Source organism: Pleurodeles waltl, chromosome 10, assembly GCF_031143425.1.
Source record: "Pleurodeles waltl isolate 20211129_DDA chromosome 10, aPleWal1.hap1.20221129, whole genome shotgun sequence".
NCBI classification, from domain to species: Eukaryota; Metazoa; Chordata; class Amphibia; order Caudata; family Salamandridae; genus Pleurodeles; species Pleurodeles waltl.
The window spans coordinates 8,331,369-8,351,160 of NC_090449.1; the positions used below are offsets into that span (position 1 = coordinate 8,331,369).

The following is a 19,792-nucleotide window of genomic DNA, read 5'->3' on the forward strand; positions in this document are numbered from 1 at the left end:
GCTATTAGGCGAATGTGGTTGTGAATTGCCCATTGCCATATCTTTTGTGCTAGGAGACATAGCTGTGTCGAGTGTGTTCCCCCTTGCTTGATTAGGTAATACATTGTTGTCATGTTGTCTGTTTTGACAAGAACGTATTTGTGGGTTATGATGGGTTGAAATGCTTTTAGCGCCAGGAATACTGCTAGTAATTCGAGGTGATTTATATGCAGTTTTGTTTGATGTACGTCCCATTGTCCTTGGATGCTGTGGTGATCGAGGTGTCCTCCCCACCCTGTCATGGAAGCATCTGTTATTACGTATTGTGGCACTGGGTCTTGGAACGGCCGCCCTTTGTGTAAATTTGTACTGTTCCACCATAGAAGCGAGATGTATGTTTGGCGGTCTATCAACACCAGATCTAGAAGGTGACCCTGTGCATGTGACCATTGTGATGCTAGGCACTGTTGTAAGGGCCTCATGTGCAGTCTTGCGTTTGGGACAATGGCTATGCATGAGGACATCATGCCTAGGAGTTTTAAAACCACTTTTGCCTGTATTTTTAGTGTTGGATACATGGCCTGTATGACCTTGTGAACATTTTGAACCCTTTGTGGACTCGGAGTGGCTAATCCTTTTGTTGTGTTGATTACCGCTCCTAAGTAGTGCTGTATTTTGCACGGCACAATGTGTGATTTTTTGTAGTTGAGGGAGAACCCGATTTTGTAGAGGGTTTGTATGACATACTCTGTGTGTTGTGAACACTTTGTTAGCGAGTTGGTCTTGATTAGCCAATCGTCTAGATACGGGAATACGTGTATTTGCTGCCTTCTGATGTGTGCGGCTACTACTGCTAGGTATTTGGTAAATACTCTTGGTGCGGTCGTTATACCGAACGGTAAGACTTTGAATTGATAGTTGTAAGGAAATGCCTCCTTGGCATGGTTACCCCCTGACTTTTTGCCTTTGCTGATGCTATGTTTTGAATTGAAAGTGTGCTGAGGCCTGCTAACCAGGCCCCAGCACCAGTGTTCTTTCCCTAACCTGTACTTTTGATTCCACAATTGGCACACCCTGGCATCCAGATAAGTCCCTTGTAACTGGTACCTCTGGTACCAAGGGCCCTGATGCCAGGGAAGGTCTCTAAGGGCTGCAGCATGTATTATGCCACCCTAGAGACCCCTCACTCAGCACAGACACTCTGCTTACCAGCTTGTGTGTGCTAGTGAGAACAAAATGAGTAAGTCGACATGGCACTCCCCTCAGGGTGCCATGCCAGCCTCTCACTGCCTATGCAGTATAGGTAAGACACCCTTCTAGCAGGCCTTACAGCCCTAAGGCAGGGTGCACTATACCATAGGTGAGGGTACCAGTGCATGAGCACTGTGCCCCTACAGTGTCTAAGCAAAACCTTAGACATTGTAAGTGCAGGGTAGCCATAAGAGTATATGGTCTGGGAGTCTGTTTTACACGAACTCCACAGCACCATAATGGCTACACTGAAAACTGAGAAGTTAGGTATCAAACTTCTCAGCACAATAAATGCACACTGATGCCAGTGTACATTTTATTGTAAAATGCACCCCAGAGGGCACCTTAGAGGTGCCCCCGAAACTTAACCGACTATCTGTGTAGGCTGACTGGTTCCAGCAGCCTGCCACACTAGAGACATGTTGCTGGCCCCATGGGGAGAGTGCCTTTGTCACTCTGAGGCCAGTAACAAAGCCTGCACTGGGTGGAGATGCTAACACCTCCCCCAGGCAGGAGCTGTAACACCTGGCGGTGAGCCTCAAAGGCTCACCCCTTTGTCACAGCACCGCAGGACACTCCAGCTAGTGGAGTTGCCCGCCCCCTCCGGCCCCGGCCCCCACTTTTGGCAGCAAGGCCGGAGAAAATAATGAGAATAGCAAGGAGGAGTCACTGGCCAGTCAGGACAGCCCCTAAGGTGTCCTGAGCTGAGGTGACTAACTTTTAGAAATCCTCCATCTTGCAGATGGAGGATTCCCCCAATAGGATTAGGGATGTGACCCCCTCCCCTTGGGAGGAGGCACAAAGAGGGTGTACTCACCCTCAGGGCTAGTAGCCATTGGCTACTAACCCCCCAGACCTAAACACGCCCTTAAATTTTGTATTTAAGGGCTTCCCTGAACCTAAGATTTTAGATTCCTGCAACAACAAGAAGGACTGCCTAGCTGAAAACCCCTGCAGAGGAAGACCAGAAGACAACAACTGCCTTGGCTCCAGAAACTCACCGGCCTGTCTCCTGCCTTCCAAAGAACTCTGCTCCAGCGACGCCTTCCAAAGGGACCAGTGACCTCTGAATCCTCTGAGGACTGCCCTGCTTCGACGACGACAAGAAACTCCCGAGGACAGCGGACCTGCTCCAAAAAGACTGCAACTTTATCCAAAGGAGCAGCTTTAAAGAACCCTGCAATCTCCCCGCAAGAAGCGTGAGACTTGCAACACTGCACCCGGCGACCCCGACTCGCCCGGTGAGAGAACCAACACCTCAGGGAGGACCCCCGGACTACTCTACGACTGTGAGTACCAAAACCTGTCCCCCCTGAGTCCCCACAGCGCCACCTGCAGAGGGAATCCCGAGGCTTCCCCTGACCGCGACTCTCTGAAACCTAAGTCCCGACGCCTGGAAAAGACTCTGCACCCGCGGCCCCCAAGACCTGAAGGACCGGACTTTCACTGCAGAAGTGACCCCCAGGAGTCCCTCTCCCTTGCCCAAGTGGAGGTTTCCCCGAGGAAGCCCCCCCTTGCCTGCAAGCAGCGCTGAAGAGATCCCTTGATCTCTCATTGACTTCCATTGCGAACCCGACGCTTGTTCTAACACTGCACCCGGCCGCCCCCGCGCCGCTGAGGGTGAAATTTCTGTGTGGGCTTGTGTCCCCCCCGGTGCCCTACAAAACCCCCCTGGTCTGCCCTCCGAAGACGCGGGTACTTACCTGCTGGCAGACTGGAACCGGGGCACCCCCTTCTCTCCATTGAAGCCTATGCGTTTTGGGCACCACTTTGAACTCTGCACCTGACCGGCCCTGAGCTGCTGGTGTGGTAACTTTGGGGTTGCTCTGAACCCCCAACGGTGGGCTACCTTGGACCAAGAACTGAACCCTGTAAGTGTCTTACTTACCTGGTAAAACTAACAACAACTTACCTCCCCCAGGAACTGTGAAAATTGCACTGTGTCCACTTTTAAAATAGCTATTTCTGAATAACTTGAAAAGTATACATGCAATTGAAATGATTCAAAGTTCCTAATGTACTTACCTGCAATACCTTTCAAACAAGATATTACATGTTAAATTTGAACCTGTGGTTCTTAAAATAAACTAAGAAAATATATTTTTCTATACAAAACCTATTGGCTGGATTTGTCTGAGTGTGTGTACCTCATTTATTGTCTATGTGTATGTACAACAAATGCTTAACACTACTCCTTGGATAAGCCTACTGCTCGACCACACTACCACAAAATAGAGCATTAGTATTATCTCTTTTTACCACTATTTTACCTCTAAGGGGAACCCTTGGACTCTGTGCATGCTATTCCTTACTTTGAAATAGCACATACAGAGCCAACTTCCTACATTATAGTGTATTCCTTTGAATACAAACCTTAGGTATTTCCTGTGCGAAGGGTGTATCGGTATGTGGAAATACGCATCTTTGAGATCTAAGGTTGTCATGTAATCTTGTTGCTTTAGCAGTGGTAACACCTCCTGTAGCGTGACCATGTGAAAGTGGTCTGATTTGATGTAGGTGTTTAGTATTCTGAGATCTAAGATTGGCCTCAGTGTTTTGTCCTTTTTGGGTATTAGAAAGTACAGTGAATAGACTCATGTGTTTATTTCTGTACATGGTACCAGTTCTATTGCTTCTTTTTGCAGTAGTGCTTGAACTTCTATTTCTAGGAGGTCTAAATGCTGTTTTGACATTTTGTGTGTTTTTGGTGGGATATTTGGAGGGATCTGTAGAAATTCTATGCAATAACCATGTTGGATAATTGCTAAGACCCAAGTGTCTGTTGTTATATCCACCCACGATTGATAAAACTGACTTAGTCTTCCCCCCACTGGTGTTATGTGGAGGGGTTGAGTGACTTGTAAGTCACTGTTTGGTTGTTGGGGTTTTGGGGCTTTGAAATTTTTCCCGGTATCTCGGGAATTGTCCCCCTCTGTACTGGCCCCGAAAACCTCCCCTTTGGTACTGTCCCTGGTAGGTAGACGGTGTTGATTGTGAGGTGCTGGCTTGTGTGGCCTGACCCCGAAACCCCCCTCTGAAGGTTGTTTTACGGAAGGTGCCGAAAGTGCCCCTGCTTTGCGGGGAGTAGAGCGCGCCCATGGCCTTGGCTGTGTCAGTGTCCTTTTTCAGCTTCTCAATCGCCGTGTCAACCTCTGGTCCGAACAATTTTTGTTCGTTGAACGGCATATTGAGCACTGCTTGCTGTATTTCTGGTTTAAAGCCAGACGTGCGTAACCATGCGTGCCTTCTGATGGTTACTGCAGTGTTTATTGTCCTTGCAGCTGTGTCTGCTGCATCCATAGAGGAGCGTATTTGGTTATTGGAGATGTTTTGTCCCTCCTCAACCACCTGTTTTGCCCGCTTTTGAAATTCTTTGGGTAGATGCTCGATGAGATGCTGCATCTCGTCCCAATGGGCTCTGTCATAACGCGCTAGGAGCGCCTGAGAGTTTGCGATGCGCCACTGGCTTGCAGCTTGTACAGCGACTCTTTTCCCAGCTGCGTCGAATTTTCGGCTTTCCTTATCCGGGGGTGGTGCATCGCCCGATGTGTGTGAATTGGCTCTTTTGCGAGCTGCTCCTACCACGACTGAGTCTGGTGGCAGTTGAGAGGTGATAAAAGCAGGGTCTGTGGGAGGTGCTTTATATTTTTTCTCTACCCTCGGAGTGATCGCTCTACTCTTGACAGGGTCTTTGAAGATTTGCTTCGCGTGCCTTAGCATTCCTGGAAGCATAGGCAGGCTTTGGTAGTTGCTATGGGTGGAGGAGAGGGTGTTAAAAAGGAAGTCATCCTCAACAGGTTCCGAGTGTAGCGACACGTTGTGGAATTCTGGTGCCCTAGCTACCACCTGCGCATACGCTGTGCTGTCCTCAGGTGGTGAGGGCTTGGTAGGATACGCCTCCGGACTGTTGTCTGACACTGGGGCGTCGTATAGGTCCCAAGCGTCCTGGTCATCTTGGCTCATGGTGGTGTGAGCCGGTGAATGTGACCGAGTTTGTGCCAGTGATATCTGAGTTACAGGTGGAGGAGAGGGTGGCGGAGTTGCTTTCTTTGCCACTTTTGTTTGTGGTGCTTGTTCCTGTATTTGGAACCCAAGTCTCCTTTTTCTCCTAATAGGGGGAAGGGTGCTGATCTTCCCTGTTCCACTCTGTATGAAGATCCGCTTTTGAGTGTGGTCTACTTCAGTGGACTGTAACTCTTCCTCGAATCTATGTTTGCGCAATTGAGAGGACAGTGATTGCTCCTCTGAATATGAGCTGGTAGTTGGCTCGGTTGCCGGTCGTTTCGGCACCAAAACTATGTCCTTACTCGTTTTCGGCTCCGAGGCGACTTTTCTCTTTTTTGGAGTCGAAACTTCTCGGCGTCGATCCTCCTCGGTGCCGCTGTCTCTGCGTCGAGCAGCTTCGGCTCCGATGTCCAATTCATGGATAGAGAAGGCTTCCTCTTCTTCTCCTTGTTCCTCGAACTCGGTGTCCTGTCGGCGTGGACGCCATCTGTAATCTTCTGGCTCGCCGGTCACGGAGCGTTTTTCGGGATCGAAACGCACGACAGGCCTCACAAGTTTCTTCCTTGTGCTCGGGCAACAGGCACAGGTTACAGACCAAATGTTGGTCTGTATATGGGTATTTGTTGTGGCATTTAGGGCAGAATCGGAACGGGGTCCGTTCCATCAGCCTCGATGTTACATGCGGTCGGGCCGACCAGGCCCCGACGGGGGATCGAAATTACCCCGAAGGGCTACCGGAGCTCTTCACGATTCGATGTCGATTCTATCTAACCCGATCCCGAACGCAACAATACCGATGTAATTTTCAGAATTTCTAACTATCTTTCCGTTCCGAACCCGGACCGAAAAGGAACACGTCCGAACCCGATGGCGGAAAGAAAACAATCGAAGATGGAGTCGACGCCCATGCGCAATGGAAGCAAAAGAGGAGGAGTCCCTCGGTCTCGTGACTCGAAAGACTTCTTCGAAGAAAAACAACTTGTAACACTCCGACCCAACACCAGATGGCGGGCTATGCACAACATGTGTATCTGCAGCTACACATGCCATCGAACATCTATGTCCACTGTGGCAGGCCTAGCTGTCCCATGCTGAAAACCACAGTGCAAATTAAAATACCAATACTGTATCTCGACAAAGGGACCAGCTAGAAATATAATGAATCAGCTGTAGGAAAGTGTCATCTTTCTAGCATTTCTAGCATAGTTAAGCCCACGTTTTGCCCAATGTCAGTGTGTTTAGATTGTAGTTCACTGGGATCCTGCTAACCGGGACCCCAGTGACTGTGCTCTTTCCCCTAAACTTTGTTGATGATGAACCTTTTACACCCACAATTGGCATACTGGTGCATCTATGTAAGTCCCTACTGGTACCCAGGGGTCTCCCATGGGCTAAAGCACATATTGGGCCACCCATAGGAACTCATGCAAACTGTCTACAGGCATCCTTTCACCACCTTAGTCATTGCACTTAGACACTATAAGTCACCCCTCTGGAAGGCCCTTCAGCCCAAGGGCAGGGTGGACATCCCTAAGTGTGAGGGTACCCCTGCATGAGCAGGGTGCCCCTACAGACCTCATGCCCATTTCCTGCACTCTAAGTGTGGGGAAGTCACCGTAAGGTATGTAGTGGTCACTGGTCAACACAAGTGGTCCAACTACATAATGGCTTCTCCGAACCTAGGCATGTTTGGTATCAAACATGTTAGCATCATGCAACTACACCTCTTACAGCGTTAGCTGCATGATACCATGTACTGTGACGGTTCCTTAGAGGATCCACCAGTTCTGTCTATGCCGCCTTATGGGGTCTAGCTGACAGCCCACACTGCTGCTGACCCCAGACACTGTCCTGACCTCCTGCTGGTGAGCCAGGCTCAGGTCGGAGAAGCAGAACAAAAGGTTTTATGCAAGGGGGAGGTATGACCACCTCCCCGTGTATTAAGTGTCTAAGGCATGGGAAGGGGTTGCCACTTAGCACCCACAGACAGCTTTTAACAGCAAAGTTGGCACCCTCCTTGCATAATCCCGACTGCACCCGTTCAGGAACCACCAGTTCCTGCTCACGCACGAAACTACATAAAGGACAGGGGAGTACACAGAGTTCTGCTAAGTGGCCACTTGATTCTCCCATCTTAGAAACAAGATGGGCAGAGGTCGCTGGGAGCATATGACTAGTTAGGCCAGGAAGATGACATTCCTGAACCCCTCTGATAGGTGGGTCATTTCAGAAAGGGACCAACCCCCTCTTTTAAGATTACTTAAGGGCTCCACCGTGGGTGGGTCCTCAGATTCATCGAGCAAGACTCTCCGAGAAACACAGCAAGATATGTTCTGCTCCTGGCCTCAGGAACTGCTGCTGGTCTGCTTTGGAACCGAAACAAGTCTGCTTCTGGTGGGAAAACTCCCACTGCAACACTGTTTCCCCGGGTCCTGCAAGAATTCTGCAACATTCAAAACTGTGCATCCTGCAGGGTCACAAGGACTCTGTTTGCACCTGGAAGTACGAGGAACCTCCCTTGGAGTGAAGGAGTCACTCCCCTGCATCTAGTCACCTCAAGACAATGGCGACCAGCTGGTGGGGTCTGCTGCCCACACACATTTGAAGATCCTGCTTCACAAGTGGTGATCTAGTGACCGCTTTAGGGTCCTGCTTGCCTTCTAACCAACTGGGGAGACCGTGGGCTCCTGCCACTGAACTGGCACCTCTGTGCACTGCTACTTATGCATTTGCCAAGGCTTGACTCTTCCTCTAAGAGAGCTTCAGGCACAAAGGAGCCCCGGCCTCCAGCACTCTTCAATCCAAAGAAAGATCAGCCTCGGTCCTGCAACTCCTGCGACAAGGGACTTCTGTTTTGTCATGCTGGTAAGGCCTCCTTGTGGCTCCCTGTGTCTATCGCCTGTGGGTCACTTGTTGGGGCTCCATTGACTGCTACTGGCCCTTTTGTGGGCTGAGGCCCAGCCCTGACTTGCCCTCCTGGGTAGAGTCGCCTTGACCTTGCTGGTCCACAAAACTATGCAAACACTTCTTCAGCTCCTGATTCCATTTGCCAGAGCTTGTTGGTGACCTAGCTGGTCACTGACCCTCCTGCAATCCAGCGACTGTCGAGGGACAGCTTGTATGAGACTCCTAGGATCTTCTGCAGCTCCTGGACCCTGCAGCTGGACTTCTTCCTCCATCAACTTGCAGGAACTTCACCTTTAGGAGGGTGGGCATGGCCAACTGCACCACTGGAGCCCCTCCAAGGGTGCGGACTCTCTCCCCCTCCTTTTCAAGTCCTCCATGTCCAGAATCCAACCCCGGGTTCCACCAGCCTGGTCCATGGTTTGCAACAGGAGCTGGACAATCCGAGGCATCCCTTCTCCCCTCTGCATCCAGGTTCCTTGGTGTAGGTACTCGTGTCTTCTGGGTATCGTGGGGGTAGGGGCACACTCCATCCATCCTCTTGTCTGCTGGTTTCCTCTGGGTCCAGTGGGAAGGGTCCTGAATTCCACAACCGCCAACCATTACTACTGTCTGCATTAGTCTATGGGACAAATGGGTGGGTAACTACCTTGCATCTGACTGCTGAGGACACTTACTGTACTTACTTCTGGTGTTGCTATCAGACCCCAGCTTCTAGCTAACTACCACGCTTCCTTCGGTTGGGTTCATTATTTCACATTCCACTTTTTTGTATATGGTTTGGCCTTCCCATAGGGCCATATATATTTGTATGCTATTTCTGATGGTTATTTTGTGTACATTGTGTGTAGTTAACTCCAAAGGGAGATATACCAATGCTAGACTAGTAGGTAGTGCTGTAATAGAGAATCCTTAACTTCTGCAACACTTGTGTGGTTCTTTCTTGTGAGTGAATTACTGTCTGACTACTGTGGTACTGTAAATGCTTTACAATCCTCCTGGATAAGCATTAGTTGCTCCCCTCAGCTACCTCTCGAGAGCTCCATCACGGAGGGTTGCCTGGACTCAGTATAGAGTGCCACAACCTAGGTGTACACCAGAAACTGAGGCAGACTCCTACAACTATTCTTAATAATTAAAAAATCTAAACCAGCGGTGAAGTTGGATTTTCTATAAACATTAAGCAAGAGTAACTTTTAAGAAGTGCCTGTCTGGACTGTTAGAAGACTGATTAGCATAAGCCTCTGCCAGCTCTCAGCCTGTGCTCAGCCTTGAGAAGGTGTGAAATGCCTCAGAGGAGCAAACCATAGGCGGACCTGAATGGGCAGAGAGGACTCCTCTGAACTCGACAGAATATTCAGAGACGCAACAGTGGGAACTGTGACCGCACAATACCAAATCAAGCTTGACAGTTCCTTTAAGCCACCTGTAACGCTCTGAGAAACTTGAAAAGTAAAGACTAGGATGGCAAAAAACTCATGAATTAACTGATTGGGTGCTGAAAGACCATACCTTTTGGGTCTGTTTTCAGTAGGGCAGACATTAACTGCTTTGGGTAGGGTTAACCGTGGGAACTTTTACCTCATTGGTTAGGGAGGGAACAAGGGTCACCAACAACACCTAACGCCATGCATAAATGTGGCATCTACAGGGACCATATTCGCAACATTTTCTGGACCTGGACATCAGAAGAGGATTGGGCTTGCTGTCTGACCCAAGAGGAACCCTGAAAGACTGGACCTGCTCCTCTTGTACACAAAAAGTTGATTTCAAGGGTCAGTTGCCTGGTCTCCTGTGTGGCTATAGGGAGATAAGCTGAAAGGGGCTTTTTCCTGGAAGTACCCAGCAGATCACTGCCAATTGGACCTGGCTAGACTGTGCTAGTGGCCTCCGCTTGACATCCTGAGAGTCTCTAATTGCCTCCCAAGAGGACCTGTGGGCCTTAGTAGTGTACTCATATGGTTGATTTGAACATAAGACAAAATGAGAAGGTAAACTCCCTGACCAATCGCTGCCAGACTGAAAATGCATCTGGGTCTCGGTCTGCTGCAGCCACAAACTAACACTGCCATCTAGCACATTTCTGGGGCTATTTTCCATTAAGTCTTTAAAACATCACATCTCCGGTCCCCCATTCTCGATTTTGTCCGTTTTGTTTCATAAATGTTAATCTATTTTTCAAATTCAGTTTGAGATTTGTTTAATGTGTTGGTACGTTGTCTTTATTACAGTTTTCCTATCTGCTCTCTGCCATAGCTACCAGGGGATAGAGCATTGGTTAATTTAAAGACTGAGGGCTTTCTCTGAAAAAGGTTTTAATTATTCCACTCTAAATAATCCAATTTCTGGCAGGTGGTAGCTCCTCATCCGTGGGGGTTCAGCTAGCTGCTGACTGCTGGACCTGTTGGTGATCAGGTCTGCAGGTGGAGCAGGAGGTTCCCTAAGGATCAGAACAACAAGACAAGTCCACCTGAACTAGCCTGAAAGCAATCAAAGCTTCGAGCTTGAAATCAGAATTTGATAAGGACTCTACATCATACTCTTCTGACAATCTATGTAACAACGCCAACATGGTGCCTGAATACAAAGATCATACTGGTGCACAGTAGAACACGGTTACACCGCTGAAATATGCAGTCTCCGTCTCACAATGGAATCCTGCTCCTTAGAGGAAAAGGCTGAAGACGCTGGAAACCACACGGTGGAATAACTTGCACTCCATTGGCTTCATGCAGAGATGCACAATCCTGAAACTTTCATAGAAAACAGAGTCTCCTTTTGAATGCCACCATCATCCTGCTTTGTTCTTGAAAAAGACTTACAGGGCATTTACAACCTACTCCGGGGGCCCTGCATCTCCCCATCATAGTTAAAGTATTAAACTACCAAGATGAACTACTGAAAGGTACTAGAGTGAAGGAAAACCTATCTTCCCAATCCAGCCGCATCAAGATCTTTTCAGACTGTACACAGGTAGTCCAGAGACTAAGGAAATCCCTGGACATCACTTTGTATATATTAGAGAATTTTGTTTGATTATACTCAAGAGCTCGAATGCAAGCTTAGCAGCCAAATGTGTGTTCTTTCATATGGGCAAATCGGGCCGCCAAGGATTACATTTGACCTTGTCTACATAAGACAGAAGCTTGGGCATGGCAGACCCCAACTGCATTACTGGGCCTCACAAATAGAATTCTGATTAACCGGTCCTTCAGTGGATATAGAGACCCTGCATTTCACACTAAAATCTCCCTAACTGGGTTGGATAATATTCTAGTGTTATTGTACAGAACCACTCTTCCCAAAGTTACTAAAGCAGTTTCCCTGTGCTGGAGAGCAGTTCTCTGCTGGAAACAATAGGACTGGAAACTCCTCTATAGCAAGGTGGGTGGATCTTTCACAGCACTCAGTTGGAAGGCTTCTCTAGATGGGATCCAATTGGAATCTCTTGACTGAAGGATGTCTGGCAGGGAACAAAGAGTTACAGGTCCTCCAAGCTACACAAAATACTTTGAATACCTACAGCTTCGCCACACACGATCATACCAACACAAGTCTGTTTAGATGGAAATCTCATGCACATACAAATCCCTAATCAAATGCCCATGATTTGTTCCAGGTGCTGAAAGAATGCTAGGAAGCATGGGTGATCAGAGGGAATCCATGGTACATTCAGAGTTCGGCATGATCAGTAGGATGGAAAAGTCAGAGCATGAAAGCACCCAAACCTTGACTTATTGTAAGCTATAGGTTTTTTTTTTTTTTTTTTTAAATCAATCCAAAATAATGAGAATACAGCCATTATGTGTCACCTCACAGCACCAAAAGGGACATGACAAGTGGTTATTGAAGCATCCTGCCCCTAACAAGTAAGTTTCTGCTTCTGCAAGAGAAGCAGTATGCAGTCTTCCACAGGAGCTCAGGTAAAAGGCCTTGCTAGTGTACTTTTGATTAGCTGCCACCACTGCTATCAAATGCATAGCTTAGGATTGTGTCCACTAATGGCTGCAAAAGCTCTGATGACAGAAAGGTAAAGAGAAAGAGCAGCTCTAGGGGACTTGCCTGTTCTCCGGAAGAAAATGAGACTAACTAACATAAATGGACAAGGCAGGGTGGCAGAATTTAACCAAGCTGTGCAGGCGGCCTTCACTCCACCACATGGTAACTTTAAAGATAGTGCCTCATTTACATCTCTGGAACCCTAAACGCCAATGTATACTTGCATTAGACATGTGATTTCTACCACACCCCGATTCTAGGTCTCCCTGGAGAGCCAGTCTAGTAATGCAGCCAAGCAACTATTGCTTAATAGCACCACTTGACAATTAATCTATGATTTTGCCTCACAGGTACTGGAGGAACTCTGTACATGGACTGTGGTCCATGGAAAAATACCATTAAATCAAACTGGTTTTATACAAGGAATCAGGACTCCCACCAACATCATGGCGCTGGCCCTAATTTCTGACCAACTGCCATTCAAGCACTAGTGCTGTGCCGCTCCTTTACTGGTTTTAAGATGGCTTTTGACTGTACCACGAAATCAACTTTGGTTCAAGCTAACTGTAGGAAGTTGGCTCTGTATGTGCTATTTCAAAGTAAGGAATAGCATGCACAGAGTCCAAGGGTTCCCCTTAGAGGTAAAATAGTGGTAAAAAGAGATAATACTAATGCTCTATTTTGTGGTACTGTGGTCGAGCAGTAGGCTTATCCAAGGAGTAGTGTTAAGCATTTGTTGTACATACACATAGACAATAACTGAGGTACACACACTCAGAGACAAATCCAGCCAATAGGTTTTGTTATAGAAAAATATCTTTTCTTAGTTTATTTTAAGAACCACAGGTTCAAATTTAACATGTAATATCTTGTTTGAAAGGTATTGCAGGTAAGTACATTAGGAACTTTGAATCATTTCAATTGCATGTATACTTTTCAAGTTATTCATAAATAGCTATTTCAAAAGTGGACACTTAGTGCAATTTTCACAGTTCCTGGGGGAGGTAAGTTTTTGTTAGTTTTACCAGGTAAGTAAGACACTTACAGGGTTCAGTTCTTGGTTCAAGGTAGCCCACCGTTGGGGGTTCAGAGCAACCCCAAAGTTACCACACCAGCAGCTCAGGGCCGGTCAGGTGCAGAGTTCAAAGTGGTGCCCAAAACGCATAGGCTTCAATGGAGAGAAGGGGGGTGCCCCGGTTCCGGTCTGCTTGCAGGTAAGTACCCGCGTCTTCGGAGGGCAGACCAGGGGGTTTTTGTAGGGCACCGGGGGGGGAGACACAAGCCCACACAGAAATTTCACCCTCAGCGGCGCGGGGGCGGCCGGGTGCAGTGTTAGAACAAGCATCGGGTTCGCAATGTAAGTCAATGAGAGATCAAGGGATCTCTTTAGCGCTGCAGGCAGGCAAGGGGGGGCTTCCTCGGGGAAACCTCCACTTGGGCAAGGGAGAGGGACTCCTGGGGGTCACTTCTGCAGTGAAAGTCCGGTCCTTCAGGTCCTGGGGGCTGCGGGTGCAGGGTCTTTTCCAGGCGTCGGGACTTAGGTTTCAGAGAGTCGCGGTCAGGGGAAGCCTCGGGATTCCCTCTGCAGGCGGCGCTGTGGGGGCTCAGGGGGGGGACAGGTTTTGGTACTCACAGTCGTAGAGTAGTCCGGGGGTCCTCCCTGAGGTGTTGGTTCTCCACCAGCCGAGTCGGGGTCGCCGGGTGCAGTGTTGCAAGTCTCACGCTTCTTGCGGGGAGTTGCAGGGTTCTTTAGAGCTGCTTCTTGAAACAAAGTTGGTCTTTTTGGAGCAGGTCCGCTGTCCTCGGGAGTTTCTTGTCGTCGTCGAAGCAGGGCAGTCCTCAGAGGATTCAGAGGTCGCTGGTCCCTTTGGAAGGCGTCGCTGGAGCAGAGTTCTTTGGAAGGCAGGAGACAGGCCGGTGAGTTTCTGGAGCCAAGGCAGTTGTTGTCTTCTGGTCTTCCTCTGCAGGGGTTTTCAGCTAGGCAGTCCTTGTTGTTGCAGGAATCTAAATCTTTAGGTTCAGGGAAGCCCTTAAATACTAAATTTAAGGGCGTGTTTAGGTCTGGGGGGTTAGTAGCCAATGGCTACTAGCCCTGAGGGTGGGTACACCCTCTTTGTGCCTCCTCCCAAGGGGAGGGGGTCACATCCCTAATCCTATTGGGGGAATCCTCCATCTGCAAGATGGAGGATTTCTAAAAGTTAGAGTCACCTCAGCTCAGGACACCTTAGGGGCTGTCCTGACTGGCCAGTGACTCCTCCTTGTTATTCTCATTATTTTCTCCGGCCTTGCCGCCAAAAGTGGGGGCCGGGGCCGGAGGGGGCGGGCAACTCCACTACCTGGAGTGTCCTGCGGTGCTGTGACAAAGGGGTGAGCCTTTGAGGCTCACCGCCAGGTGTTACAGCTCCTGCCTGGGGGAGGTGTTAGCATCTCCACCCAGTGCAGGCTTTGTTACTGGCCTCAGAGTGACAAAGGCACTCTCCCCATGAGGCCAGCAACATGTCTCTAGTGTGGCAGGCTGCTGGAACTAGTCAGCCTACACAGACAGTCGGTTAAGTTTCAGGGGGCACCTCTAAGGTGCCCTCTGGGGTGTAGTTTACAATAAAATGTACACTGACATCACTGTGCATTTATTGTGCTGAGAAGTTTGATACCAAACTTCCCAGTTTTCAGTGTAGCCATTATGGTGCTGTGGAGTTCGTGTTTGACAAACTCCCAGACCATATACTCTTATGGCTACCCTGCACTTACAATGTCTAAGGTTTTGTTTAGACACTGTAGGGGTACCATGCTCATGCACTGGTACCCTCACCTATGGTATAGTGCACCCTGCCTTAGGGCTGTAAGGCCTGCTAGAGGGGTGTCTTACCTATACTGCATAGGCAGTGAGAGGCTGGCATGGCACCCTGAGGGGAGTGCCATGTCGACTTACTCATTTTGTTCTACCTAGCACACACAAGCTGGTAAGCAGTGTGTCGGTGCTGAGAGGGGTCTCTAGGGTGGCATAATACATGCTGCAGCCCTTAGAGACCTTCCCTGGCATCAGGGCCCTTGGTACTAGAAGTACCAGTTACAAGGGACTTATCTGGATGCCAGGGTGTGCCAATTGTGGATACAAAAGTACAGGTTAGGGAAAGAACACTGGTGCTGGGGCCTGGTTAGCAGGCCTCAGCACACTTTCAATTGTAAACATATCAGCAAAGGCAAAAAGTCAGGGGGCAACCATGCCAAGGAGGCATTTCCTTACACTAACCAACTGGCATATTCTGCACCACCTACTGCAAGCAACTTAACTACTATACACAAATGCCTATTTAAGAATTGAGACTGGCAAAGTTACCCGACTCAGGGAAAAGCTTCACTTATAAAGATCTAAAACAGAGTTGTGTGATGGCACCCCAGCTAATCTTTTTCGCCGACATGACCACTGCTCTAACCCAAGCCAATATGCATGCTCCAAAGCTTAGAGATATTCACCTTTCACATTTGTGTGCCGACACTGCAATACTCTTCAGTCAAACCTAAATCTGCCTACATTGCTTACTTGATGAACTAAATCTATATTCAATCACTAACAGAACACTAATAAAATCGGGCCAAAGACATGGTAATTAGCAACCAATGTAAGGGTCATCTTAGATGGTATCTAAAAGGACAGCACATAAATACAGGGGCTGTATACAAACACCATGGGGTGTTTGATGAAAAAGGATCTTTTCGATCACAAAAATTGCAAATCTCACAGAAGAAAATAAGTTACTTACCTGTAACTAAAGTTGTTCTCCAGTATTGGAATCTTTCATAGATTCACATGCTTGAATCATTCCCCACTGTCGAGATGGGAGTCCCCGGTACCTTAGAACAAAACAATGCCCCCAAAGACACAACCGCAATAACTTATATCCCTACTTTTAGTAATCTAACCAAGTCCTTATGTAAAAAAAAAAAAAAAAGGAGCAAACCAATCAGAATCACCCTCTAGAACCCTCCTGAGAGAAGCTCCACTACCTCAGAGTTTCTACTGTGCTGGGGGAGTCTCTTCTGAGCTCTGCTCATTTTGTTCCTGTTGGAGTAGATTTTGCCACTACATCTGAATTTCTTCTTTATTATTGAGTGTTTATTAACTCAGAATTTCTGGAGCCTTACTATCAGCACAATGTCTGACAGAGGAAAAATCTCTTCAGAGCATGCAGTACATGCGGAAAGAAAAGGGTCCACTCTGAGGATCCACATAGAGATTGTATATTTTGGCTCTATCCTTAACATTCTGCTGCTGAATGCAAGGTATGGCGTACCCTTTCCTCAAAAACTTTAAAGGATAGAGAGGGAAGACTGCTTATAACAAGGAAGAACCCGTTCTTAGATTCAGACAGTGAGGAATCTTCCTGGTCTTCTAAGAAATCCCAAAAAGGCAAAAATCACCTCACTCTGAAAAGGGTTCGGGACAACCCTCAAAAACTTTTAAGACCACTTCACAGGGGTCTGGTGAATTCCTCAGTCTCTCAACATCACCCCATGCAAGGAAATCTTCAAAGTCTAAACATCGACCTTCAAAGGAGGTGTCTAAACCTTCTTCAGAGCCTTCCACACCTCCACCAAAAGTTGTAACTACTTTCAGGAAGCTGTCTTCAGCCCCGGATAACAGACAGTTGACAAAGTCATCATCGAGAACATATTTGCAGTTGCCGTTGGGAAGCTACATATATGTATTGACACATATGTAGTGCACGCTTATAATGGTATCCCTGCACTCACGAAATCCGGGGAATTGGCCCTGGACAACATAGGGTCACCTTTGCCAGTTCAAGGGTGCCCTCTCACACAGTAACTTTGCACCTAGCCTTCAGTAAATGAAGGTTAGACATATAGGTTACTTATAAGTTACTTAAGTGTGAGTGAAAATGGCTGTGAAATAGTGTGCGCACTATTTCACTCAGGCGGCAGTGGCAGTCCTGAGGAAAGGTTTGTATGAGCTCCTTATGGGTGGCAAAAGAAATGCTGCAGCCCATAAGGATCTCCTGGAACCCCAATGCCCTGGGTATGTAGGTACCATATACTAGGGACTTATAGGGGACCCAGTGTGCCAATCAGAACTGGCATATGAAGTGACTAATCTATAGTGACCAATTTGGTAAGTAGAGAGCATAAGCACTGTAGTTCTGGTTAGCAGAACTTCAGTTACACAGTTAAGCATACTGACAACACACACAGGCCACAAACTATGAGCACGGGGTCCTGGCTAGCAGGATCCCAGTGAGACAGGCAAAACACACTGACAAACAGGTAGAAACAGGTAGAAATTGGGGTAGCAAACATGCCAAGAAAGATGGTACTTTCCTACAATGGCACAACAAAGAAGCTTTCCTAAGCGGCAGACAAGGCAACACTGTCCAAAATATTTCACGCTTAGATGTTGCTACAGAATTACAAGATTCTAAATCCACTGCCATACTTTGAATCCAGATACTCTGTTCTTAAAACCAAAGTTTATGATCTTGCACTTTGGCAACCTACCATCGTTTCTGCATAGTTGTTGCTTATACAGGGCTTGCAAATAGGACATTGTGTATTGGGTTCATAGAAGCTCAGCTTTCATGCAGGAAGAGAACTTTTCTGGCGACATCACTGAAGGTGGAATTCGGTCATGCCATCAAGCAATGCTTGCCTGTTTTAACCCAACTGAACCCATTTTAAACTATTTTACAAAATATTTATTATGGGTTGATCATAAAAAAATTAACTTGACTGTATACTTTTGTGTACTGCTTTTCCGGATTACTTTTTTATTTGTATGTACTTGATTTAATTGTGCATAAAAATAAATAGTAATGAAGCTCGAACGTAAGGTTTAGGGTCCATGTTTTCAGGTACTTAAAATACGGCCATAAAACATGCGCTGTGCGTGCACCACCATCTTTTTAAAGTGATTTATTTTTTGCAGCGCTTGACCCTGTCCATCCTAGAAGATGCTCAGAAGACGCAGGCCAATGCCAGCACCTGGCTCGGCCTCATCAATATTTTTCAATACACAAGGTATAAATTCCACCTCCAAGCAAGATTAAATAAGCAAAGCTCAGGGGGAAAAAACACAAACTGAAGCAAGGCAATACAAACATTTCATCTTATTTAGCAAAGTCTCAATTGTTGAACAAAGTTCCATCTTCAACTATTAAAATATCCTGGCATAATTGGCATGCCAGTCACTTTATTGGCAAGTAAAATGAAACCCAATATCCTTTGTGCCTAGATGACCCCTCTTACAGCACCGCTGTCAAAAGCCGCTCACAAATATAGGTTTTGGCATAAAGGCACATTTGTGGGTCACTTGGAGACCATTCAATTCACCCCCAAGTAAGTTTAAAATAGTCAACCCACACAGACGAACATGAAAGCTAAGAAGGCATGCTTCCCCTTACCTTGTCTAGTTGCTCTATGTGAATGTAATGTAGTGTGTTGCTCGAAGTCTGCAAAGACAAGAGAATGAAGAAATGTTAAATACAGTTGAGACAATGCATTTGTCCACTGAAGATTAACAAGTAATTCACACTTCTTGAAAAGTGCACTTTGATAACTATTGCAGGGGATAAAATAAGCCCACTGATAGACAAAGGCAGATCACATTACAGGTTTTCCTTGGAAGGGGCATAAAACAAATTCGGCACACAATGCAACTCTGGTTTCACCTACAGAAAACCAAGACTACACCCTTAAGGCCACAAAAAATACCTCAATGGGTTCCTTACGTCCAATGATGCATCCTCAGTGGAAACAAAAGCAGCAAAGAAGCAAGCCTGTTTCCCATCGTGATCCCCTAACAAAGGCTGTGCAGTGGTCAGCAAGAAGCATTATACCAAAGAACCTGGTGAAAACGGCTGCTTACTTTCCTGCTCATGTATACACAAGAAGGAACCACAATGTGAAACTGCACATAACCTCGTATCCGGCTTACCAAGATCAATGGTGAAACATGCCATAAAAACCTGCTCGGCTCCTGGTTAGAAAATGACATGCTAATCAAACCAAAATAAGACCACTAAACCCCAAAAACAAAATCTACCCACAAACCAGACCCAGCTTATACAAAAAACATCCAGCAAGATGAGTGCTGCTCAATAACTGAGGTTCACCCTGTGGAGAAAGTAGCTAGATCTGGTCCCTTACCTGAACCTTTTTTTTTGGGGGGGGGGGGGGGGGGTGGGGCAAGGGGGGACCCAAATGTGGCACACCTGCCAGTTAGCCCCGCCTTATAGAGAATACTTTTGGAAAGATTGAAGGTTGACCATCTCCGGTGCATCACAGAAACAATGAGAAAACACAAGCTAAGACAGACCCAAAGAACTGCCAAACAGAAACACAATGCATCTATTCAATAACCTCTGGTGTCGGCATGACAAAGCATGTATAAGAAAGGACATGGGTGCACTAGTTCCATTCAAATTCACATCAAGGAAGCACTTAAAAGACTAAACAGTAATAAGACAAGCTTCTGAATGAGCTGTGTAAGTCTAATGGAACATCCACTATCCCTCAAGCTAAAATGGAAGTGTTTCTGTACAAACCAAGGACACAACGGGCCAAGGTATGCACTTTAGTGATTCCACTATTTTAAAGCCGAAATGCCACTCAAAGCAGAATCCTGTGGCTCCAGGAAAATGTA

At 47.2% G+C, this 19,792-nt stretch overlaps 1 protein-coding gene across 10 annotated transcripts in view; it reads right to left on the reverse strand.

Moving 5' to 3' along the window:
* The window catches only part of HUWE1 (HECT, UBA and WWE domain containing E3 ubiquitin protein ligase 1), a 1,403,674-nt gene that overhangs the window by 1,227,887 nt on the left and 155,995 nt on the right, over window positions 1–19,792 (reverse strand). For all 10 annotated transcript variants that reach the window (XM_069209338.1, XM_069209335.1, XM_069209339.1 and 7 more), the window contains one exon: window positions 18,552–18,599. In XM_069209338.1, coding sequence (XP_069065439.1) covers window positions 18,552–18,599 — 48 coding nt within the window. The remainder of the gene's footprint in view (window positions 1–18,551; window positions 18,600–19,792) is intronic.